Source organism: Diadema setosum, chromosome 8 (genome assembly GCF_964275005.1).
Source record: "Diadema setosum chromosome 8, eeDiaSeto1, whole genome shotgun sequence".
In the NCBI taxonomy this organism is placed as follows: Eukaryota; Metazoa; Echinodermata; class Echinoidea; order Diadematoida; family Diadematidae; genus Diadema; species Diadema setosum.
The window spans coordinates 35,708,570-35,734,149 of NC_092692.1; the positions used below are offsets into that span (position 1 = coordinate 35,708,570).

The following is a 25,580-nucleotide window of genomic DNA, read 5'->3' on the forward strand; positions in this document are numbered from 1 at the left end:
TCGCGAACTTTTGTTTTTATTTTGGATCGTGGGTAAAGAAACGTTACCGCACCGTACCGTATACCATTCGCGCTCGATTAGCATGTGTTTAGAGTAGCCTTTTTCAAGGCGCTGTCGTTGTTGAAGAGGAGAAATCTGAGCTCTATCTGCTAACGCTCATAAAGATGTCATGTTTACCCCTGGCTTCTACGTTCTTATTGAGTCACGCCTTTCCACCATCATCACCACCAAAACATCCTCACAACACAATCCTACCTCTCACACCATGAGCTTTGTGCAGACTGAAAGAAGAGATTGTGGAAATGGGGTTAACCCTAAAAGGGCCGGGGGGGGGGGGGGGCGGAATCCGCCCACCTCGACGTTTCGCGCTATAATTCTGTAACGCGAGAAGGCCTCATCGCGAGGCTTCTTGACTTTCTTCGTTCAAGTCTCGCGCAACTTTTGAGACCAAATTTGCAACGTCCGCGCATACTTTTGCGAAGCCACGCCCATTTTTGTAACGGAATGTCGCTCCAAAACGGGCACAATTTTGTGATTTTGTGTACATTTCCTATGGAAAACAGTGCTCTGTCATGAAAGGCATAAAAACCTGATTATTTTTTACAATTAATCACTTTCATTGATTAACTTTGTGCTAATTATGGTAGAAAAGTGGTCAGTGACAATTTCCAATGAAAAAACAAAGAAAAAACAAAAGTTGAAAAACGAAGAAATACATAAGAAATTCTGAAAACAATAAAATACATAAGAATTGAAATGAGTTTTGAAAGTTTTTGTGATGTACAATTGTTGAATATGCTAAAACATATTTACAGATCCAAAATGAGACTCTCAATGCTTTTAATTAAGCTAAAATATCACCTTGAGCTTAATTTGCATAATTAATAAATTAAAATTAGAAATTGATTGTTTCAAAAAATCTTATGACACAATCTTGTAGATTATGAGGCGGGTCTCACGCATGCAAAATTTCATTGCGATCGCACCCCCGATGGCCGAGATCTCGGGGGGGGGGGGGGGCCCCCCCTGGTCTGAGCATAGCCAAAAAAGCCCGGCCCCTTTAGGGTTAAAGGGATTGTATGGTTTTGGTTGAGACCTAAATTCAGGTTTCTAACATTTTTTGGTGAGATAATGAGAAACCTCTTATGAAATATGAAAGAGCATGTAATTTTATGAGGAATTCAATGTTTATTTGATGAAAATTGGTTTTGAAATGGCTGAGATATCCAAAAAGAGAGCGAGTCTAATAAAGTGTGGGACCCACACTTTATTACGATCGCTTTGTTTTACTTAGTTTTTGGATGTTTCAGTCATTCCAAACCGATTTTCATCAAATAAATTTTGAATTCCTCTTAAAATGGTATGTTCTGTACTATATCATAAGTGTTTTCTTGGTATCTCGCAAAAAGTTAAAAGCCCAATTCTCATCTCCACCAATACTGTACCATCCCTTTAAATTAAGAATAGCCACACAAGTTGTTCTGTGAAATGAAATAAGAACAGACAGCCTAGCTGGTATTCATGGTGGCAAACCACATTCTGTAACATTTCTGTATTTGTATCAGTTCCGGATTTCTCTGTCTTTCTGCTTGTATGTACATCAGTATAATGAAATGTCCCCACCATCCAACATTTACATGATCAAAAAAGGACAAAAAAAAAGAAAAAAAAAAGTGAATTGTTGAAAATGATCACCATCAGGCTATTGAATATATATATTCTTGTCATTATTCTGCAACGCAGGCAAGTGGAGTATGGAAAAAAAAAATGAATCAGAGTGTTGTAATGACATACTTGCGGTAATTAAGTGAAATATTTGCACATTTCTATTTGGGGTTGTATGACATACATCACAAGAACTGTGTGCAAAATGTTCAAACCTCAAGATATTTCATGCTTAGAGTAGCAGTCAGTGGTCCCCTGCCGGCTATTCCTTACATGAAAACACACTGGTACAAACACAACATGCGCGTGCGCATGCACACACACACACACACACACACACACAACACACACACACACACACACACACACACACACACACACACACACTAATCTAGTCATACTCCCTTGCTGATTACTTTGTCCTATGGAACAACAAAGAAAGGTTCTTGATTTTGTGCAGGTGTTGTAGCTGAATAGAAGTTACATAATTAGACTGTATATGTGATCAGTCTATGGTACGGTCCAACCTCTATTCAAGTGGGTAGTCTGTTGTGAAGTTTATACAAGAAAAGAAAAACACAAAAAACCCAAACAAACAAAAATCTACATAATGAATAAAAGCTCACAACCAAGTACGAAGTATGCCATTACCCAAATTCACCACATACATTGTATTTGTCAATTTAATATGATGTATCAGTCACAATACAATAGAACGTGGTATAACAATTATGACATTTATGAAGAAATCATACTTATATATCCACTTGATTCTTTATCATGATAAGGAACACTAGATACACGTATGATAAAGCAAGATGATTTTAAACATACACCCTGTATATTTAAACACTGCTATACACCACAGCATTGTGCATCAGAGAGTAGCACCAAGGAAATCAAATACAAGTGTCCCAAGATCTGGATTCATTAACTCTCCAGCATGGAACTTTCACAAAAATTATTGCATCGCTTCAAAATAGCTGCACAACCTCCGTTTCATGCAAATCTGTTACACTGTCACATGCGTTCACGCCAATGTTGTGTCATGTCACATGCAATATACCTTGCTTACAGGGAGAAAGCTGTAATATGTTGTTTTAGAAGGGTTTGCCTGTTTAAAGATCAACAGTTATCCTTCATAAGGTAGAAGAAGAAATATACAAGACCCTGTAAAGCCCAAATGCAGTTGCAAGCACCAGGAAAAGTTTAATTTCACATGCTTTCCACATGGAAATCTTCCGCTTGGCCACAAGATAAAGAAAGAAAAGTTCCACAGTTTATTGGCAATGCATTTAATTCTGCATTACTAAATCATGTTTTATCACCATCCCAAGACATTTGACATGATAATTGTTAAATCTTACCTTTTATTTTTTTCTAGGAAGAAAGGGTTGACAAATTGCCAACAAAATATGCTGATTTCATATGACATCATGTACAGCGTATCAAGTATTACTTATCTGCACACAATATGTCCTTAACACAGTCATATAGCAAAATTAACTGATGCAAAACTTAATCATGATTGTCTGACATTCACCTAATTTGCTCATTAATGAAAGATACTTGGGATGACCACAGAAAAAAACTGATGCTGTTGTTGTCATACATCAAGAGTTAGCTTTATCAGCTGGATCATCATGACAAAAAGATGTGTGAGACTTGAAAGTAAAAAGTCAGCCAGCTGTGCAGTAAAAAAAAATTTGCACGGTGGAATCGTGGAAAATGTCAAGGGGGGTCGATTCAACATCCCCGCCCCCGACCATTTTAGGTTTAAGAAAGGGGTTAAAAAAGCAGTGAATGCTTGTAGGCAAGCAACCACAGGACCGGCAGCTTTGAGTCCCATCTGAAGGATTAGACAATGATGATAAAGTTCCTTTCCCCCAAGGGAAAAACTGCTGCTTCCACAGCACTCCAGCCACAACAGCTCCTCAGGGAATTCATACGAGCTGAGAGTCCATTTGATCAAGTTTCGTTCTGCCAGCAGAACTCAGACCTGGTGACCGAAGGCATGATAGATACACACATTGCAAAGTATCTATCTAGGCTCAGCTGCATCAAGATAAGCCGTAGGTTCTCAACAGAGGCTCCACTTCCGGGTCGCGACCTCTGAACTCCCTAAAGACATCTGAGGGGTGAGTTCCACCTCCCATGCCAAGTACTGTGTCTCTGAATCTGATGACAAAATACATCATAAACAAAGTATAAATAAGTACAATCACTACAAGACATCTAAAAGTAGGGACATAATGATTTTTTATTTTTATTTTAATGGAAAGAAGAGAGGAAAGAATATATGTGACCTGCTCCAACAAAAGGATCCTAAAGTCGCTGACGGCTGAGCCAAGAAAATTGAGTTTGAAGTCGCATCATCAAAATTGGTCAAAACAATCTGATTTCTGTTTTTGGCATAATTTTGTAGCCTAATGTTTTGTTTATCATCTGCCGAAATTTCGAAGCTAAATTATCAAAGGAAAGGCAAGAAATCAGCGTTTTTCTGGGCCATGATTTTCCGACTTTCAAAGTAACAGAAATGTGCCCGAAGATTTGGATTTAGCGCCGCAGCTAGACTCCGCCCCTAGCAACGAGGGAGTGATCTTATTGGTCAGTGCGTGGCATCCTGATTACTGATTGGTCGTGCGTAGACCGCTGGCGCTAAGCTTGAATGAACATCGCTAGGAGCGTGCCTTCTATTGTCAAGTGGTGAAAACTGTCTCGCCTCCCCTTGTCGGAAGGAAAACTTTGAAGGCGCTTTCCACGAAACTCTGATTTCCTCAACCACTTGACATGCGTTAGTAAAATCACTGATATCTCCGCAACCGAGTACTTTTGTGAGTTGTGCTATATATGAAATGAAAGTAGAAGAGTAAGGGAATAATGTCATGCCATTTTCCGAAAATTGTCCTCCCCGACTTTTGGATCCTTTTGTTGTAGCGGGTCACATATGATAAAATGAAGAAATGGGTATGTAGGAAACAATTGGTGTTTTAGCTTTGTTATTTTAACTTATTGCATAAAATTTTTTATATTCTGTCAGTCCAATATGACATGTAACTTGACTAAATTGCATTTCATACTGGCATCTCTTGCTCGAGTGTGTAATGCCAAATACTTTATAGATCTACACAATGTTCTGACACAAATGACTGACTTGGAGCTGAAGAACACACCTTAGATACATTCTGAACGGACATTTCTCATGACAATAACTCTTAATATATCGTCGGTCTTATGCCACAAGGGCCTTAAACCACTTCCACTGTTCTGCCAAAAGGCCCTTCTTGCTATAGACTTTATACATGATTAGTGCCCTTTTGGCATAACAGGGGAAGTTCTTTAAGGCCCTTTTGGCATAAGGCCGACGATATATTCAATTGCCTTAAATGGAGCACTCTTTAGAATAACTTGTAATACAGATAAATTTGTCATCAAAGATTGGAAAACACACACCCACCTTAACCCAACGTTAGCCACCTCCTTCCTGTTGCTAAGACCAACATCCTCAAAGGCACTGAAGGCATCAGCAGCCATCACCTGGTAGGTAGGAGATGAATCAAAGAAGAGATGACAAAGGCAAAAGTAATTACAGTAGAACTAAATTGTAATACTACCTGACAACATACATGTACAACATATAATCGCCCATGGAGCTTTCATGTTGAACTTGTATGTGAGTAGTACACCTTTCCTATTTGAAACACATGACTGCAAGAATTATCTGATAACATCATGGTCGACTATCTAAAAAAAAAAAAAAAATCTTTATGCACTATCTAACAAAATCAACAGCCAAAACATGATTCATAGCAAGAGTAAACTGATATTTTTTTTTTCTTGGCTACATAGTGGGCAGTCACTGTAATTACTCAAGAAAAAAATATTATTCTAATAAATACAATTTTGCTTTGGTTTAGTTTTTGTTGTTGCACCGCAAATCAAAATATCTTGGTATTGTCATTACAAAACACTGCAATGTAGCATTTAAGAAAGAAAGAACAAAAGGTATTGGTATTCCAATGACCACTTGAGTTAAATGCACCACTTTTAAAGTGGTCTGATGATGAAATAAAAGCATATTACATAAAAACAAAAATTAAATCAATATTCACTTGCAGATGCTATTAACAGCATTCATTTTTGGACTAAAAGAAAAAGAAAAAGAAAAAGAAAAAGAAAAAGAAAAAGAAAAAGAAGAAAACAAAATAACAAACAAACATCAGAAATGTAATGCCGCCATCACATGGCAGAAAATTGAAAACAAGAGTCTTGATTTTTTTTTCTCACCTCTGCCCACTTGTAGGAGTAGTAACCAGCAGCATATGCTGAGGAGAAGATGTGCAGGAAGGAACATGGGAATCTATCCTCCTACACAACACAGAAACACATAGAGATATGAGAGATAGAGATGAGTGTGAGAGATCAAGTTAGAGAGTATGAGAGATAGAGATGAGTGTGAGAGATCAAGATAGGGAGTATGAGAGATAGAGATGAGTGTGAGAGATCAAGATAGAGAGTATGAGAGGGAGAGAGGAGTGTGAGAGATCAAGATAGAGATGAGTGTGAGAGATCAAGATAGAGAGTATGAGAGATAGAGATGAGTGTGAGAGATCAAGTTTGAGAGTATGAGAGATAGAGATGAGTGCGAGAGATCAAGATAGAGAGTATGAGAGAGAGAGAGATGAGTGTGAGAGATCAAGATAGAGAGTATGAGAGAGAGAGATGAGTGTGAGAGATCAAGACAGAGAGTGATGAGTGTGAGAGATAGAGAGATGAGTGTGACAGATAGACAGAGAGTGTGAGAGATAGACAGAGAGTGTCAGATTGAGATCAAAAATGAGAAAAAGAAAGCGGGGAAGAGAAGGAAAATGTCATCAACACTGCTTACATGACACTGTGTATTGGCCTGCTATTCTATTTATGATGACAAAAACAACAACAACAACAAACATTTTAGGACTAATAAGCCATTTCGCTATCTCAGCGCCGTGGTGCATTGTGGGATAGACTCGCGGATCGCTGGAGATAAATAAAGAGCGTTGCCATGCGTAACGGAGTGCAATACACACTGACCGAGTGTACCGAGTCACGCTGCCCTGATTGTTTTGCTCATTAAACTCACAAAATATTGGATATTAGACCCCTTTATATGACTCAAAATGGCTGGAGACGATGTTCAGTTTAGTCTTGAACAAATTCAACAGTTCACTGTGAAGGAATTACAGATATTTCTTCGCGAAAGAGGACTGAAAACCGTGGGTAGAAAAGCCGAACTACAGGCTCTCGTATTCAGTGCTGTATGATTGAGGGTACCACCTATCGTCACCCTAAGGACTAAGTTGTAGCTTGTTTATTCCAAAAATATAAAACAAATTTGCCTAATTCTTACCTCAAATATGCCATAAATACTGCAGTTTTGAATGTCGTGACCGTCTCGTTGATTATGAATCTCCGTTATAAAATAGCGCAATTTTAGTGCATGCTGTCCGCTTTCTTCGCGCAGCTTAAAAGGGTACCTAGCGATCGGCACCCTCTCCCTCCATAGGTATAATACACGTGCATTTCAGAGCCGTCGTTACTGAGCGGATGTGTAATTGAAACTGTTTAGTTTGGTTTTTTAGTTGTTTATGAGTTTGATTTTCGTTTCTTCGTTTTTATTGTTTTCATAGCTACTACTATACGCAAACAGCCATGATACGCAGGGGGTGCCGATGCCAAGGTACCCTGCCGATAGGTGGTACCCTTACCATATAACTTGGATTCAAAGTGAAACAGACAGAAGTGGAAGAAGACAGATTGAGATCGGAGCAGTACGCAGAACTTTTGAACATTGGAGGGGAAAAAATCCAGATCCCCTTGTTGAGATTGATAACTGGATTTCAGAAAAAGAAGGTGTACGATTTTGGCTGCCAGTGAGCTATTTTGAGATTGTTGAATGGCTATACTGAACGATGCTCCATGTACCAGCGTACCAAGCTCAAGACAGGATTACGAGCAGAGAGCAAAATTACAAGATTTGTGTTTTTTTCATTTTGAACAATTTTTCATTAAAATTGAATGACATTTTCCCGTTAAAAATTTGTCTGCACTACCTACTTAGCTCGGATGGTAAATATGGAATAAGATTTCGGTATTTCAATCACGATTTCAGTTGTGTTTTGTCACACGGCACGGCTCGGAAATATTCTAATCGTAGTTATATCACAGTCCCACTTGTGATAAAATGTGTTATGTTTTAACTAACTGGTGGAATTTCGTTGAAAGCAACGTAGGAAAAATACATTTTAAACGAGACTAACAATACATATTAGGGCTTAGATATTTGCCAATGAAACTACTGACATTCGTTAGTAACGAAATAGCGATAGAAATGAAGGAAATCCAGCGATTCTAGTAGTACGGAGTACGAGTACGAGTGAAGATGCACAATCCGCACGGTCAGGTCGCCTCGCTCAGGCTTGTTTATCTCCAAAAAATTGGGAGACAAGAAAATGTCGCGCATGCGCAGTCGAGACTGCGAAAAGGCTTATATCCATTACAATGTACATGAATAGGCAGATACTCTTGTTAAATGTACATTTGATGGGCAGTGGGATATTATGTGGAACTTTAACTTCCACTCTCATTTGAGAGAAAAATATATCTAATATACTTCAGAAAATTGACCCTTGAGAATATCTATGATTGACATTACAAGTGACCCATCCAATATTGTACCTTGACACAAACTGGTATCCTTCATTTCTACAGTGACTAGCTGGGCATAAACGCTTGCCGGCATGGAAGTGGTTGCTATAATGACATTGTGTGAAGAAATCATCTCAACAGACAGAATGTGTAGGCATTCCCGCATTGCAAATTTTGTGTTTTGACGTGAAGCACTAAAATGAATGGTTTTGCATAAAGTTTTGTACACATATGCACTTGCGTCAAAAGAGTGCCGTTTGAGAAAGCAAAGTTATGAAAGAGTTATGAAATGCAGAAGCTGAGTGTGTTCCACCAGCTCATTGCAACTACCAGCTGGTTTTTATGCGAGCTTACGTACCGGAAGTGGTTTCAGGATTGTGTATTCATCTGCTATTCTCGACATCACATCCAGCCATGGCTCTGAGCTGCCAAATAAACACAATGTGACAACGAACATCACAGCTGCTGACAGCGCAACAATTACGTACATACAGGCCACACTCACCAGTAGTTTTGTCTATCCCTATGCTTGAAAGGGGTTTTCGTCCGGGCTTAGTGTCCCTTGGCGCTGGTGGCTTCTCACATTCACACAGCCGTCATAAAATGAAAATTGTACAAACTTTTGAACAAAGGGCTGTATAACTGGGCCCCTAAACTTATGATAGAAATCAACTATCGGCATATAATCAATTATATCTCTTCATAAAACTGAGTCCAGGTGAACCCACCATACATGGTCTTGAACAAGGAATCAGTCATTTTTTCTTTCGTGTCTCCTTCTCAGTCTTTGAAATTCTTGTAACAAGTCCCATTTGTTTTTAACTTCCAAAAGATGCCTCGCTTGTAATTATCAATCTACTAATTTCAAACCACAAAACATGTTTTTTACTCACACTTTAGAAATGTGTGTCTTTTTGTGTTTGGGGGAAGCAAAACGACAACATCCGCTTCTCCTGTTTGTGCTCCTTTATGTGAGCATAAGCACTTTCATCTCACATATTTCAGTGTCCTGTAATACAGCCAACCTTTCATATCATATAATTTACATAATCTGAAATAACCGACTGACATATGGGCCTACATGCCTCATCATAGCAAAGAATGCCTTCATGTCATAATATGCATTGTTTGGACTGGATCTGACAAAGGTGCCAAAAGGGATGCTTACCTTGTGTGGAGCTCAAGGTCAAGGGCGGAGAAATAAAGCTGCCTCAGCATGTGGGATCCTGCCATGTACTTGCGAGCTGCATAGAGTGGAAAGAATAGCAGTAGAATTTAAAGCACAAGTTCTCTCTAAACTTCCCTCTCAACGTCACTTACTTTAACTCAAATATGACCACAGTCTCTACGTGATGATCAATTCATTAACAGAAATCATCTGATGGTATGATGCCACAATTTAAAATAATCATAATATTCCTATGGGTATCAGGATGAAGTATCAATTCCTATTATTTAAACAAATTATGGTAATAAGTCTAAATCTACATATTGTACTTCACTTCGCAAAATGATCTTCTACATTTTCATTCTAATACAGTAAGCGGTAGGTGAGATGAGAAATAGCTCTCAATATCTATTATGAAGCCTACTGTGTAAGTTTACTTCATGCTTCTAAACTGCTTCTGAGTTAGAGTCTGTCAAGTAAGCTACAATTTCTTCCAGTTATGACCAATAGAGTACACCTGACACTTGCCGAGAAGGGCATTGAATCACTATGTACCAGCTTATTTTGCTCTAACACATTTTCCACAGACACCTGCCCAAATATACTTGGGACAAGTCTCCAGTGGGTTAACAATGTCTTCTCTGCAATTAACTATCCTTTGCTTCTGAAGTGACAAAGGGCAAGTGGTGAGTTCTACTACGGCTCAAACTAACACAATGAGAGCCAAATCCTTTCAACAGCTGGACCACCAGGTTCTATAGGAAATTGTAACTGGTAAGAATATGACCACTGATCACCTCAATGGTCAGCGGTTTGAATGATCAATGCATTATTAGCGCATCGTTACTGTTCCAATTGCTATCAATGGACATCAACACTGTCCACTAAAAGCTAATACCTTTCAGGACCTGCTGGAACAAGTTCTCTGGGAGTCTCTCCCCAGTCTGATAGTGACCACTGACCACCCCAATGGTCTGGGGGTCATACAGCCAGTTCTCCATGAACTGGGACGGCAGCTCCACAGCATCCCACTCCACATTGTTGATGCCTGCAGCAGATGCGTAGGGAACGCGGGTCAGCATGTGCTGAAGGCCGTGACCAAACTGTGAAGTGAGAGAGAAAAAGAAATCCTGATCCATGCGATATAATTTTCCAACATGAAGACATCATTGAAATCTCTGCTTCTCAACCAGTGGGCTATGATGTTGGCTAAAAAGAAAATAAAAAAAGATTCATATTTGATCTTACTGGGCCTCAACCATATTTGTAGAAGACAAACTGGGCCTCCAGTTAGAAAAGGTTGAGAAGAGCAGATCTAGATCAAATTTATGACAATTCAAATGGAGATTTCCTAAAATAGTAACAGTGATTTTGAGTTTAACATGTCATTTAGTCAATTCAGCGGCTTTGCTCCTTTCATGTCATGATGAATACTGTATAAGATTAAGCAATTTAGATGAAGTGATGATGTCATTGAATAACAAGTCTAAAAATCTCCAATGTGTTGATTAAAAAAAAATATTATCACATTTCTAGATATGTTTTCCCTTCATAACCACGAGGCACTTTAAACAGTCTTGCAATAATCTCATGCAAACGATAAAAATTTGTTATTTTGTTTTAAATCATTCATCAATGAAGAAAATTAGTGCAGATAATTAAGGGCATGCAAATCTCAAAAGTTTCAATTTTTTCTTTTTTTTTTTGTCAAATTTATGTTGGATTCTCATGAAACTGCTACTGCCTCATTTGTTTGATTGTAATCCCATCAACAAAATCAATTCGCATGGAATGTTGGTTTGGGGGCATGATTCAATGATCAGTGCTTTAGCTGTGATGTCACTCCCTTCACTCACCTCATGGAACAAGGTCTCCACCTCCCTGAATGTCATGAGGGAGGGTCGGTCCTTCTGGGGCGGGGTCTGGTTGCAAATGAGGTATGCCACTGGCTTGGTTCCCAGCAGTTCACTCCTTCCTATCATGGAGAGTTTAAAGCGGGGGAGGGGATGTAATACTTCAACATCAGTTTTCCTATTTACAATTATTATTTTTTTTTAATACCTTAATATCTGCATATATATATATATATATATCTATATATCTATATATATCTATATATATATATATACAGTTGAACCTCTCTTATCCGGCCTCCCTTTATCCGGATCTCTCTATTATACGGACGCAATCTCGCCGTGATTTTTTGTTGTTGTAATAATTACGGGAGGAAAGGGGGATTCCCAACTCCTTGAGAACTCCTACACAAACACACATGAATTACATATTAATTCCAACATTAACATACACCTCTATTTTGGGGTCTGTTACTGAGTGTAACAATGAAAAGGTTGCAGTATACACATTACTACATGTGGTACTACAATGGGCTTCATCAGTACATGTGTATGTATATGTACATGCATAAAGCATTGAGTCCCCGTATCTGGCCAAATCCCTTATCCGGATGAGCCCCGGTCCCGACTTGTCCGGATATGAGAGGTTCAACTGTGTGTGTGTGTGTGTGTGTGTGTGTGTGCGTGCGTGTATATATATATATATATATATATATATATATACTCCTAGATGGGTCATTTGGAAGACATTTCCATTTGTTTTATATGCAAATTTTAAAATACATGTTCAATGGCAATTTACGCAATGGAGACACGAAAATTGTCTCCTTAATGACCAGTTGTCTCCCTAATGAAGACACTTCCCCCCAATATGTCTCCCTAAGGTGCCAACTAGGGATATATATATATATATATATATATATATATATATATATATACATATATATATATATATATATATATATATATATATATATATATATATATACATATATATATATATATATACATATATATACATATATATATATATATATATATATATATATATATATATATATATATATATATATATATATATATATATATATATATATATATATATATATATATATATATATATATACAGTGTGAAAAGAAGAGCCAGGTGGACGTAGCTAGGTCAACGTGTCTGTTTATTGCCGCCGAGCTTTCGGCCCCAAACGGACCTTCATCAGGGCTGTAACGATACAAAAATGACTCACTCGTATGGCTACACTAATAAATATATATTCATATATGTGTACTAATATAAATCTAACTGGCGTGAGTCTATAATGACTGTGTAATCATAGCATAGTAATCATGTAATCATAGACTGTGTAATATTAGCATTATTTACCTCATTATACGATAGCCAGAAGATGACGCGTGACTGTTGTACTGTATTATATAGCCACTTACGTCTTGCAATGCTGCCACATGCTGTATTATCGTCGACAACATAAAAATGTCTAGTTTGATATTATTACAGTCGTCTGTCACACAACACATAAGATGAGGATACTGAATTGGTGTCTTTGTTATATACCTTCACCTCAATGAATAACACGAGTGTGATATGAAATGTATTCAATAATATGCAATTGATTATGTATATGATTATTGGAATATGTTACATACAGCTGTAATTACGGATTGATTGATTACACAGTCATTATAGACTCACGCCAGTTAGATTTATATTAGTACACATATATGAATATATATTTATTTAGTGTAGCCATACGAGTGAGTCATTTTTGTATCGTTACAGCCCTGATGAAGGTCCGTTTGGGACCGAAAGCTCGGCAGCAATAAACAGACACGTTGACCTAGCTACGTCCACCTGGCTCTTCTTTTCACACTGAATGCAAATAATGAAGGCCACACACTGGTACTGTAAATGGTCGAGACCCCTTCTCACACTCTCTCTCTCTCTCTCTCTCTCTCTCTCTCTCTCTCTCTCTATATATATATATATATATATATATAGATATATATATATATATATATATAGATATATATATATATATATATATATATGTATATATATATATATATATACATATATATATAAAATGGAGCATGAGAGGAATTAAATTTTATCTTTTTCACATCGTCAGCTGAGAACCAGAAGGGCACTAAATGAAAGGATCAATTTTCATGAAAGAAAAAGGTTATTTAATCAAAAGTGGGAGTAGATTAATAAGCGTTGTTCCAAATACAGGATAAAATAGCACGCTTGTGGTTTTGATTTTTTATTATTTTACTGAAAATGACAATAATTTCATATTGACATCATAATGTTGAGGTGATCCGAGCTCTACAACATGATACCAATAACTCAATTCCCCAAAAATTGCAATAAAGCCCTTCTAATTCTAAGCTGATAACATTCATTATCATTTTTTTTTTTAAATTCTATCTACATGTAAAAATCTATCATCCATGATGTGACAAGGAAAAAAAAAAACAGGAAAGACAGATGGAAAGAGGGGCAGGGAAAGAAAATGGATGTTTTGGATGACCAATCTAAATGAATGGATAACAGAGAGAGAGGTATAAGACATCTAAGAAGTGGAGCTGATTGAGAAGACTAGAAATGAGATTTGTAGCATACCATGATTACCTACGCCTCTAGATTCGGCACCAAGAGAAAGATAGACATGTAATCATAAGACAGACATAAGGGAATTAAGGACATGTTAAGTTCCAGGACCATGCCTCATATGTTATACTTTTCTTCACCCATGATAGCACATATCGTCGCTTAGGTGAAAAGACCTTGTATTTACAAAATGTTAAATGTGCAAGAGAGCAAAAAACAAACAAACAAACAAAACATAGCCGCCAAAGCGCTATATCAAATGGGATTCCCTTTCCTTTGATATGCCATGGTGGCTTCATTTTTGGGGTAAGACAGCTAGGATTTGGATAGGACATATAACTGATTATCTGACCATTAATAAAAAAGGTTATTTTTTGAGATACAAGGTATTGTCATCCAAGCAACGATATATACTTCTGGAGTTAGTGGTACTTGGCAAACTGACCGAGCAATTCACCATTATATTCACCATCTCCACCCTGTGTTATCAGATTTGAGGGGCAAACTGGGGGTTCTCTATCGTGGTATGCTCTCAGCATACGTGAGGCAATGGGCGACACCTACCTTGGCACTGCCCCATCCATGCCCCGCCCCTCTTCTCGGCTGGTCTGGAGTACGGGTCCAAGTAGAAGGAGGCCATATGCTCTCCTGTAGGAAAAGTTTGAGAAGTTTTATGCACATTGATATTTCTTTCATAAGATGAGACAATGGAAACTTCATGGCACTATCAGCTGTAAAGAAAGGACACTTTCACCTGTTATTGTTGTTGTTATTATTCCTAGTAGTAGTAGTAGTGCTATTATTATAATCATAAATATCGTAAAATTATATTGAACATCATTCAGCATTGACATACTATGCTCAGCCCTCAATTTTTCAATTTATCCTCCCAGTAAAGTAGAATGGTGCTGCAATGCGCTTTTGTTTCTGACACAATTAACTGAGTTAACCTACTGTCTATGGAAAAATATTGGGTTATGTTCAAAGTCTATAGAAATCAAAGAATTTCTTTATTAGGCAATGGCATAGTGAACAAAACAGAGTAACTTAATGTACGTGTGATGCCTTCTACCTTCTTTGTTGAAAATCTTGTAGAATCTCACATCCTCATGCCATGTTTCAGCTTCACCATCAGCTGCCTGCAGAGGAAGAAGGTACTGGCGAATTCATTTCAAGTGTGAACACTACTCTGTACTATGTATGTGCAAACTGCCTTTCTCACAGCAGTCAGACATATACCTGTACATACAATGTACTCTTGCATGTGTCTGCATTGAAAGTTGCGTGTTTCACTGACAAGCCATGAAGTTAGAGACACTGCTCTTATACGCAAGTTGTGCAGAATGCTTTTGGCAACTACTGTATGTGCCCAGTTGCACGACTCATTTTGATGTCTGCACATCAGTGACTAAAATGTGTTCAGAAATGCATTTTAAAACCATGACAAACTAGCTACTGTATACACTGAATATTTCATAAGGTTTGGGTGCTCTTTGCAAATCTAAAAAACACCTGAAAATATTAACACTGATCCTGACATGAATGTAACGTGCATACATTCATTCTCCATTTAGTCCTGTACTCCACAATCGCGAATTTAATCACTCATGAAATTGTTGGTAAGTCCTAATTCATGAAAAATTGAAGTTGCTGAATATATGACGAATACAGTATTTGTAAGCCTGAAACGCCTCTGACTCACCTTTATCTTGACAGAGAAGAGGAATGACGTCAGGTTGAAGAGTCCCTCCATGACCTTGGGAAGGGGGAAGTATGGTCGCAGATCTTCATCATTGAAGCTGGCGGCAAGAAAATAAATGATTATGACAAACCAATATTTCCAAAAATACCAGGTACACACTTCTCTGTTCAAACAAAGATATATCAATAACACAAAACAAATATTTCTAATATCTGCTCAGCATACTGTGAGTCATAAGAAATATCTAGAAAATACATGTAGGTTATGTACAGTCACTGAAAATGATGAAAAAAGGTTATAATTTGCCAAAATCATAAATTTGGTATGTAATCTACTACTTGCTCAAATGTCAGAATCTACGAATACTTTAAAATTAGCAAGTTTTTGTAGTTCCGGTAGCATGATGATGGTGTTTTAGCCATTGCTTTTCATTGACTAATCTTTTGCATACTTATATGCATTTAATTTCAAAGCTGTGTGTATCTGGTGACCATCTTTTTTGCCTCTTTTCTTTGGTAGCTTAAAAGATAAAAAAATAAAATGGGACAAATTCCACATCAGTGAACACGGTCTGGAGAAAGTACCACTCAAATCGAAAAATTATTGTTGGCAACTCTATTATGCAGGCTTTTGTGGGGAAGGGACACATAAATTACACTCATTCAAGCAGTAATCCTTGACAACAGGCCCAGAAAATACCTAAAGAGGTGTTCCCTCTGTCGCTCAGACCAGAAAGACATGTCCCACAGGCTGAGGTCTCCAGAGAATCCCTGGGAGGCAGCATAGGACTGAAGCTGGTCCAGTTCTCTGGGGATGAGAAATGAATATAATATTATACAGAGTTTTTATCTCCAAAGCTTGACTATCAGCGAGTATGACTGCATAACCCACATGGGGACCCACAACATTTCTTTAATTTGTATGTATAATATGATACTCTCTTGAATGTGCCAACAGTTTTCAATACATGTTATAATAATTTTCTGCTCTAAAAACTTATGTGCTGTCAATGCTCTGAAAGTCGAGCTAACTGGCTTTTGATTCCATTTAGTTTGCAGTGCTCCAGGCAGATTCTTTCACAGTATATTGTGGCAAAAGGGACCAACTCATTTGAAGTTGGACAAACACTCTAATACAGTGCACTCCCATAATAACGAACATGATTATAACTAAATCCCGGTTACAATGAAAAGAAAATTCAGTCCGCAACGTCATTATCCGCTCTGTATTTTTTATCGTTTATTTGTTCGGTTATAATGAAATGTCGATATAACAAAAGAAAACTGTTGGTCCCGAGGACTTATGTTATAACGGGAGTCCACTACATTTTGGTGAAACATTGAATGGTTGGGTCCTTTTTAAGCATCACACTCGTCTATTAAAAATCTTTACAGTGCATTGCAAACCTACTGAGCTAGAGCCTCTCAGCATAAAAATCTTCAGAGAACACCTAACTAGCTATTGCCAGCCAAAAGTACTTTGACAGTGCTCCCACTGTATCCTCTCTACAGAAGAGAGCAATGTGGCTCCTATAATTTGTTTGGATACTTTTTTTCTTCCTCTATGTACTCCCCAGGACACCAAAAAATAAATGTGGCTCCCTCGTGCATGCTGCCTTTTCAATGAAGATAGCAAAATGCTATTACTCTAGAACCAAGGACGTACGCAAGCATAAAGAGTCGTAACAAACCTCCTGGCAGCTTCTTTGCTCTTGTCTCGTAGATCATGGACGAGTCTCCACACGTTTCCCGCTTCCCCGGCCATTTTGGATTCCAGGGACAGGGCAGCGAAATCCTTGTAACCAAGCAAGGCAGATAACTCCTGTCTGAAAGTGGAATAAATAATAGGAAAAAAAATAACAATAAAAACAAAATAAGCACAAACAACTAAAACTAAAACAGTTGTATAAAAAACAACAGATATAAATGAAATACATGGCTTGATTTTGCACAAGAAATGCCATAATACTGACAATATCTTATACTTAATATACAACCATTCCCATTACGAAGTGTCCAACCTTACACTTGCTGAAATTCTTGCAGTCTTGAATGAAGGAGAAACAATTAGAGGCTACTGCCTAAGGGTCTACAATTCACCGAGATTCAGTCAGTGAAAAAATGTGTGATATGAATATTTTCCAGGATACTTTTATTTAAACAGTTTATTTATGATATCTATTGATCAAACTTTTGAGATCCAAGTCTTGGTAGCCTCAGGCCTATCATTACCCAGAGCAACATTTCAATTAGGTAGCAATTTTGTGGTCAGGGAAACACAGCCGAACATTACAAAACTGCATGATTTCCATAAGCCCATCAGTATTCTGCTCATAAAAGATGAGTCCAAGATTACGCATCTGCACTTTGCATCCTTTCCAGATTGAGTAAATTGGTTCTCCCACGAAATATTTGCCACTGAAGCTCCAGCTAATACTTGAAATAAGAGCTTCCTGTTGGGCATGCTTTTACTTTAGTGAAGAGAGATGAAAAATAAGTAAGATAATTAGGTGGTTAATTTGTGAACTTGTCAAATAGATGGGTAATTTCCTTCAACGCACAATATTTCGACATCAGGCTAATTTTCAAACTACAAATCAACTGATAAGTTTGAAACATTGTTCCAATGAAGACAGGCCAGTTACAGCATACCTCAATGTTCGGATCTCTTCAATGATGCCTGTGTTGTCATGGTTACCACTGGAGGCTCTTGTGACGTAAGCCCTGTAGACCACCTCCCTCAGGTCGGGCCGTCTACTGTGCTTCATAAACGGCTCAAAACAGGGGAAGTCCAGTGTTACCTTCCAGGGTCCCCTTTCTGGATCCACCCTGGAAAATAGGATCAAAACAAGCAATTATTGCAACATGGTAAACAAAAAAAAATCTAAAAAAAGAAATGAAAAGAAAAACTAAATACTGCAAAATAAACATGCAGTACATGTACAATAGACCGAGAAATGTATGCTTGCACGTCACATTCATGTCAAGATCAGAAGTGATATTTTCAGGTGCAGTTAAATTTTTGAAGTGCACCTGACGTGCCAATTTTGCAAAAATAAAAACCTCACGAAATATATGGCGTAGACAGTATGCCTACAGAGGAAGAGGGTTTGTTCCCAAGACTAGGTGGTTGGAAATCTTAGCTGAGTTAATGGCAAGCCAGGTTCGTAAGGGATGAGGTTGTTGGTTCTTATGGTGCATGAGGTTGATTTCTGTGGAGGTGTGGCGTGCTTTTTCGTGCAGGGCTGGGATCAGGTAATTTCCCTGGAAGTGAGGCAAACCTACTCCTTGGCCTCTGGTGATGCGGATGATGCCATTAGCTGGAGGAGTGATGCGGGCAGACCATCAACATCATCCCTGCTTCTCAGATCCATGGAGAAGGCTTTGGTGGAATCCAAGACATTGTTGCTGCAAGGGACACAACAGAACACCAGAATTCATAAATATTAACAGCTGTTGGATGTTGTTGTTGTTGATGTTTGTCCATCAGTATCAATAAGGACCATCACTTTTTTTTGTAACATAGGTCATTAAACACAACATGCCATTCCTTTTTTTTTTTGTTTTTTTGTCTGTGTTTCCTTAACCCACTACCAATGGGAACTTGATTTGTAGAGTACAAAGTAAATGGGGATTTCAACATATTGTGGGGCACAGGTTAACTTGAGACTTTGCACTATCAAACTGGTCACATTGGCTAATGACATTCCTGTGTAACTCTTTGGTCCAGAGGAGGTATTGTGGAATTACTGTAAAACCAGAAGTTTTTGCGAACATGATACTTTTGTGAATTTTGCGAGAACGAAAAATGCGAAAGTAAAATACACCTGAAACATTTTGCTCGCTTACACAATGCGTTAAATGCTAGTGGCAATTTGGGAAAGTTTCCTGCCGCGAAAGAGGCCATGGACTCTCATTCGTAAAAGTTTTATGCTGCAAATATTTCTGGTTTTACACGTATGTTGAGAGACATGACTAGTAAAGCAAAATTAAAAAGAAAGAAGTAGGCAATACATTTTAAAGCCACTGTCTCATTTCTTTTGAAAAAGAACATGCAAACTATACACATAACCATATTAGCACTTGATATGAAGCATGAATCAGCACAGTAAATATTCTTGTCCGATACAAATTCTTTGAAGGAGAAGGGGAGGGGGAGGAGAGTGAGAGGGGAAGAGGTGAAGGGGGAGAAGAAGAAAAGGGGGCAGCATGAGGCAGAGGTAAGGCCGATAATCTAGGCCGAGGATGTAGGCACTGTCTTTGCTGTATCACTGAACGTCTTATGCCGCAGGACTATGAACAGTGGAGGTATCCACCACCTATGTTCACTCGTCTTGCTTTAGTCATTGTTTTTTATGCTGACTATGAATTGGTGGCAGATTTTCATACGAAAACTGCCACAGATTCATAGTTGATAATAGGAAAATAATGACTACAGCAAGACAAGTGGATATAGGCAGCCCATCAATTTGACATGTTTGCAAATTAGCCATCAACTTATTTGAGCGTACTTATTTTTTATTCTTCACCTGAGCAACATTTTTCAAATGGCATCATGCTCGCCAGGAAGCTCTTATTTCCAGTAGGAGCTGGAGCTTCAATGGCAAATATTGCGTGAGAAAAACCAATTCATTCAATCTTCAAATGATGCAAAAAGCAGATGCGTTACTTTAGGGGCTAATTTCGTATGAGCAGAATACTGATGGGCTTCATAGAGATCATGCAGTTTTGTAATGTTTGGCTCCGTTTCCCAGACTGCAAAATTGCTACGGTACGTTTCAACTATGAATTTGTGGCAGTTTTTCATACGAAAACTGCCACCGATTCATAGCTGGTAATAGGAAAACAATGACTAAAGCAAGACAAGTGGATATAGGCAGTGGATGCTTCCACTGTTCGTAGTCTCGCCACATCAGACGTATCACTTAGCAAAGACAATAGTCTCACTGCATCAGACGCTTAGCGTAACAGCAAAGACAATAGCTGCATCCTCCACCTAGATTACAGGCTAAGGTGGGACAGACATTTGAAACATGTAATCGCACCTGAAGTCATTGCCGAGTTTTCCCAGCTGCAGCTGAATATCATTGAAGCGATCTTTGTCCTTGCCCGTTAACTCCACCCCTCCGTGTTTGGCCTGGCGCACGGCTGAAGCTAGGATCCGCTGCTGGGGTCCGTCGAGTTTCACATTGTTAGCGGTCAAGAGTAGGCCCTGTGAGATTCAAACCACAAGGATTACAGTCATACTGTACTACTACTGCTGGAAGAAATAAACTTCAGAAGATTCTAAAATTGCATTCTTTTTACCTCTCAATTGAGCCTATCTATTAGTTCTCTCCTCTTTTTATGCATTTTAATTTTGCAAATTTGGCAAGATCTAAGATTTGCCAAAGAAAAATGCACATGAAAGTTCTTGTCTACACTAGATGCATTTAATGCAAGTGGCAATTTGTGAAAATTTCATGCCGCAAAAATTGTTTGATTCTCAGTAACTCATACTCAAAGCATACAGATATTTTCACTAAGTACTAATTTTGCTAAGATGCTCTAGTAGAAAGCAACCAACCATATCAAATAGAATAGAATAGAATAACACGAGTATAGTCATTTGGGTGTATTCACATTGGCCATGTTCACATTTGCCTTACTGTGAAGAAAATCAGACCACAGTTCACATCTACAGTATGCAGAAGCACCACGTTAATACCTTCATGGCATTGTAGACGGGAAGGCTCTGGGAGAGTTTGCTGCTGACCATGATGACGGCTGGTTGGGCCGCCTGGTAGGCTTCACGCAGGGCGGGGCTGTTCCGCACCCCATTGAGGTGGCTGATCATACCCCAGCCAAACTCCAGGGGCACACCCAGTCTCTCCAAGGGGTCCGACACCTTTGGCCAGCTGAGGTCGCTGCCTCTGTAAGCTGAGGTAGGGAGAAAATGAAGAAACCCATAATAAAATATTAATTCCCCTTCCCCACACGATACATCAAGGATCAGAGGAATGTTTTTCTGGCCTGCAAATAATTGTGGGAGTACCCGTACCATCATTTTCCAAAGCCACCTGGTCCAGTAATCACATGTTTTCTTCACACCTAATTTATTTAATGTTTTTGCAAAACATGGGTTTGTCATTTACAACAGGAGCTTCAACTGATTTTTTTTTCCAAAGCCTGTCACTGCTACAAATATACATGCTGAAAAGGAAAACACACAAACTGGCAAAAATTGGTAAGTCAAAGCTTTTATTGGCAAAATATACATAATGGGTTTGCAAAGCAGCTTATAGAATCACATGGAGATTTTACTAACAAAGACTACCAATAATCGTTTTCTTTTTCGTGAGGGAAAAAGTAATTACACTGCAAATACATTTGTACATATTGCTTACCACTGTACAACTGTTCAATCTCTCCCAAGCCTCTCTCAAAGTTTGTCACAAGCTTGCGCATCCCTGGGCCAACGTGGCTGGCATCAAATGACTGGAACTTCGGCAGGCCTCCCTGCATAAGCAGGGAGTTCTCAGAGTCGGGGACACTGCTGCAGAACCTACCAGATGACAGGCAAATCAAATCATTGAATTAACAGCGGATGAATAATACCCACTCAAAAAAAAAAAAATTAAAATTTATTTACATCGATGTAGGGTGATTTGTTAAACAGTTGCACAAAAATTTCTGGTTTTATAGTACTAGATAGTCTTGAGTCGTTAGGATATTGGTGTGAAGGTGTATTGTGCATCAGCATCTTGCAGTGTATCGGTGTAGAGGAGCATGGAACGGAGCCTGCCACACGCAAGCATCATCGCTCCATAGCGCCCTCTACAGTGGGTTCTCATGTCATGACCCATCAGTACCCCTGCGTTGTCATCACTTGCACAGTCACCTCCACATGATTTGGTCATTCCCTCAGAACTTCATTTGTAAGTTTCTTTGCTTGTGTTAATACCTCTTTCCCTCTCTGCACTTGGATCCGGGATTACTTGTAGGTCTTCATAACTCGTGCCTTAGGACTCTTAGGAGTTCCAGTGGATGAATCATGTACAATGTATCTCCCATTTGCTACACACGCCTCACACTTCATGCCATCAAAGCAATAATTTGGTAATATCCTTTTAATTGGAAGACTTCTTTTTTCAAATAACAGGAACAAAATCACCAGGCTACAGGTTTGTTTCATGCTTGGTTTTCTGCAGTGATACTTGCATACATGTATGCAAGTCAAGAAGTAAGAAGAATTAAGAATCTAGGATGTTATATCAGATATGGTTACTGGGTAGACTTTAGTATGCGATGTACCTTTCTACGTAATGTCCACTGCCTTTGCAGTAAAGAGAATGCATCAAAGAGATTCCTGACCAAACCAGTATGACTATACTCAACAGCAGAATGATTGTTTTCCTGTAGCAAAATAATGAAAGGAGGAAAACAAAATCACTTACCGACCAACTAACCACATCAATAACCATGCATGAGGCTTTCATCCACAGGTCAATCTTGATACTAGTACAGGTACAGTATTTGATTGACTATCAATTGATGATTCCAAAACCCAGAGTGCAAGAAGCGTTTTTTTTTTTCTTTTTCCAACCTTGTAAATACTAATTATGCCATACTATACAGCATATTTCTGAATATTTCTGTGTTCTTATTGTTGTGGTTGTTTCACTGAAGTTTTACTTGATGATGAACAGGAAGAACCTATGTACAGCAGTTTCTGTCAGTTTGCATGCTATTTTAATCTAAACTGCACAGCCTACACAATACAGGATTCGCAGATTATCATACAACAGCTAACCGTTAGATTCTATCTTGCTGGGGCTATGGTTGGAGATATGACATGGACAGGTATCACAAGTCCATAAGAATGGCCACTCATCATATGATTTCTATCTCTGCATTAGAATAATCTTGAATCATTCACTTAATTTACTAAGATTAAATCCTTTTTCTCTTTCTTTTTTTTTTTTTGGGGGGGGGGTGGGGGGCAATGTGGTAGGTTTGTTGGTTTATTTGATGAACAATGATGAATGATGTTTTTTAATTAAAAACATTGATCTACCGGGAATTTACAAAAATTGTAACGTTAGGCCTAACCACGTTCGAGTTTTTGATCTGACCAAGACAACATTACTCTAGTCTGTTAGTATTTATATATCCATTCTTGCCCTGCCCCTGCCCTGGTAGTAGTGGATGCTTACCACGAGGTTCTCCCTGCTCTGGAGGGACAGATAGGTCGACATCTACGCCGGAGCTTCGGGGGACATGAATGGTGGCGTACGATCCGTTGCACACGTGATGCAGCAGCTAATAACGAGTGATAACGCGCCATTTTTCATCAAACCGGAAATCTCTAACAGTAAGAAGTCAGCTAAAAATTTCAAGGAATGAAAACAAATCCTACATATTAATGATGATGCGCGATAAGAGACTGAAATAATTGATGTTCTTACAGTACACCAACAAAGTCACTTGGCCTGGCTGGCTATTCTAGCTCTCTTCAGCTTGTAATTATCTTGTAATACAAAATTGTAATCATCAGCGTTGGTGGAGCGGAGGCGCTGTGCTAATTAGAGCGCCGCGCGCTCGCTGTGATCAAACTATTCCCCAGTGACTGCGGAGATCGAGAGATGTCTATGGGGTGCGTTCGTATACAAATGATGCACAGGATAGAGTGCATTAGTGTAGGCGTAGTGCACTCGAGGGTATTTACAATTGTGAAACATGCACGAGGCGAAGCCGAGTGCATGTTGCACTACATTGTAAATACCCGAGAGTGAGCTACGCCTACACTAACGCCACGAAATAATCCTGTGCATCATTTGTTTTATAAAATGGGTCGAAACTTCGAAAACTAACATCATTTTTCAGCGTTTTTCACGTACCTTTGTGGGTCAAGACGTCCGAAGATGTTCGTCCCAAACTTTTACGCACGTCGCACTCGCGGAAGTCCCGCACATACAGTATAAGTATAATGGGGGGTTGGGTTTCCGGACACCCGCATGAAAACTTACTTATTTTACATAGAATATGCACCCTTTACCTTAAAGACTTGATATAGACTCCTCATATAGGCCTACTAGACAACATACTCTGAAAACGGCGTGAGAATTAACCTGCTAAATCGTTGGATTTGCTCTTCAAAGTGACTCCATGTACGCGTCCGGTCCCATAGCGCTTGGTCTACTGTACTGTACAAAGTGTACGTATATGTATAGTATAGTACAGTATACGTACGTACGTACGCCACATATGTTATGCACAAGGGAAGACAGGCCGGCCGGCCGGCAGCCCGAACTAGAAGTTGTTTACAGGATTGACAGCGCGTACGCGTATGCATGCAATTCATCAAAGGAGCCGCCGCGCGCACAGACGATCGGCAATCTACCATAGGATTACAGGCAGTGCAATAGTACTGAAGTAAAGGAAGGAGGTGTGTCTCATTTCAGAGCTTCCTATTGGCTACATTCTTGAACCCATTTTATAAAACGCTCTAAAGCGAACCAAAGCGAACTGAACTAAAGCGTACCGTACCGTACTGTGCTAGTTTGGGAGCGTTCGAATGCTCTGTTGAGAAAGCGTACCTCTCGAGTTATTTTTAGAAAAGGTCACGCTTGTTTGTAGCAAGAAGGTCATTCACCTTGCGCTTGACCTACTTACAGCTGTCCCGAACAAAGAGAATGATGTTTTTGCATTGTGACGTATGCGCATAATACGCGCATGCTTTACAACGAACTTTTGGTACGCTTTGGTACGCTTTTGGAGCACATCGGGAAGTGGTCCACTTTTGGCTCGGTACAGTACGGTACGGTACACTTTAGGAGCGTTCGAACGCTCCCCTGGCGCGGTACGGTACGGTACAGTTCACTTTAGGAGAGCGCTC

The 25,580-nt window shown here is 38.9% G+C and overlaps 1 protein-coding gene across 5 annotated transcripts; it reads right to left on the bottom strand.

Moving 5' to 3' along the window:
- Positions 1-2,324: 2,324 nt before the first annotated feature.
- Positions 2,325-24,972, bottom strand: LOC140232412 (uncharacterized). Of its 5 annotated transcripts, none has more exons than XM_072312543.1 (19): positions 24,814-24,972; positions 23,899-24,004; positions 22,090-22,247; positions 21,411-21,622; positions 20,749-20,915; positions 18,989-19,111; positions 18,356-18,532; positions 17,395-17,529; positions 16,404-16,511; positions 15,705-15,801; positions 15,075-15,141; positions 14,567-14,650; positions 11,377-11,495; positions 10,419-10,623; positions 9,521-9,596; positions 8,711-8,777; positions 5,953-6,033; positions 5,123-5,202; positions 2,325-3,843 (listed from the first exon to the last, which is right to left on the bottom strand). In XM_072312543.1, the coding sequence occupies exons 3-19, from the start codon at positions 22,205-22,207 to the stop codon at positions 3,726-3,728; spliced, it is 2,034 nt and encodes a 677-aa protein (XP_072168644.1). In that variant the 5' UTR covers positions 22,208-22,247; positions 23,899-24,004; positions 24,814-24,972; the 3' UTR covers positions 2,325-3,725. The 5 variants fall into 5 exon arrangements, 4 of the variants coding, with proteins under 4 accessions (XP_072168644.1, XP_072168645.1, XP_072168643.1 ...); XM_072312544.1 differs by having other exon boundaries at positions 24,741-24,972; XM_072312542.1 differs by lacking the exon at positions 24,814-24,972 and adding an exon at positions 24,151-24,220.
- Between the last annotated feature and the right edge of the window lie 608 nt (positions 24,973-25,580).

Coding starts and splice junctions, on each gene's coding strand:
- LOC140232412 (XM_072312541.1), bottom strand. CDS start 24,029: ATGGCGCGTTATCACTCGTTATTAGCTGCTGCATCACGTGTGCAACGG. Junction 19,112..20,748: donor AAACTCGGCAATGACTTCAG/GTGCGATTACAT, acceptor TGTCCCTTGCAG/CAACAATGTCTTGGATTCCA. Junction 8,778..9,520: donor GACCTTGAGCTCCACACAAG/GTAAGCATCCCT, acceptor TTTATTTGGCAG/CTCAGAGCCATGGCTGGATG.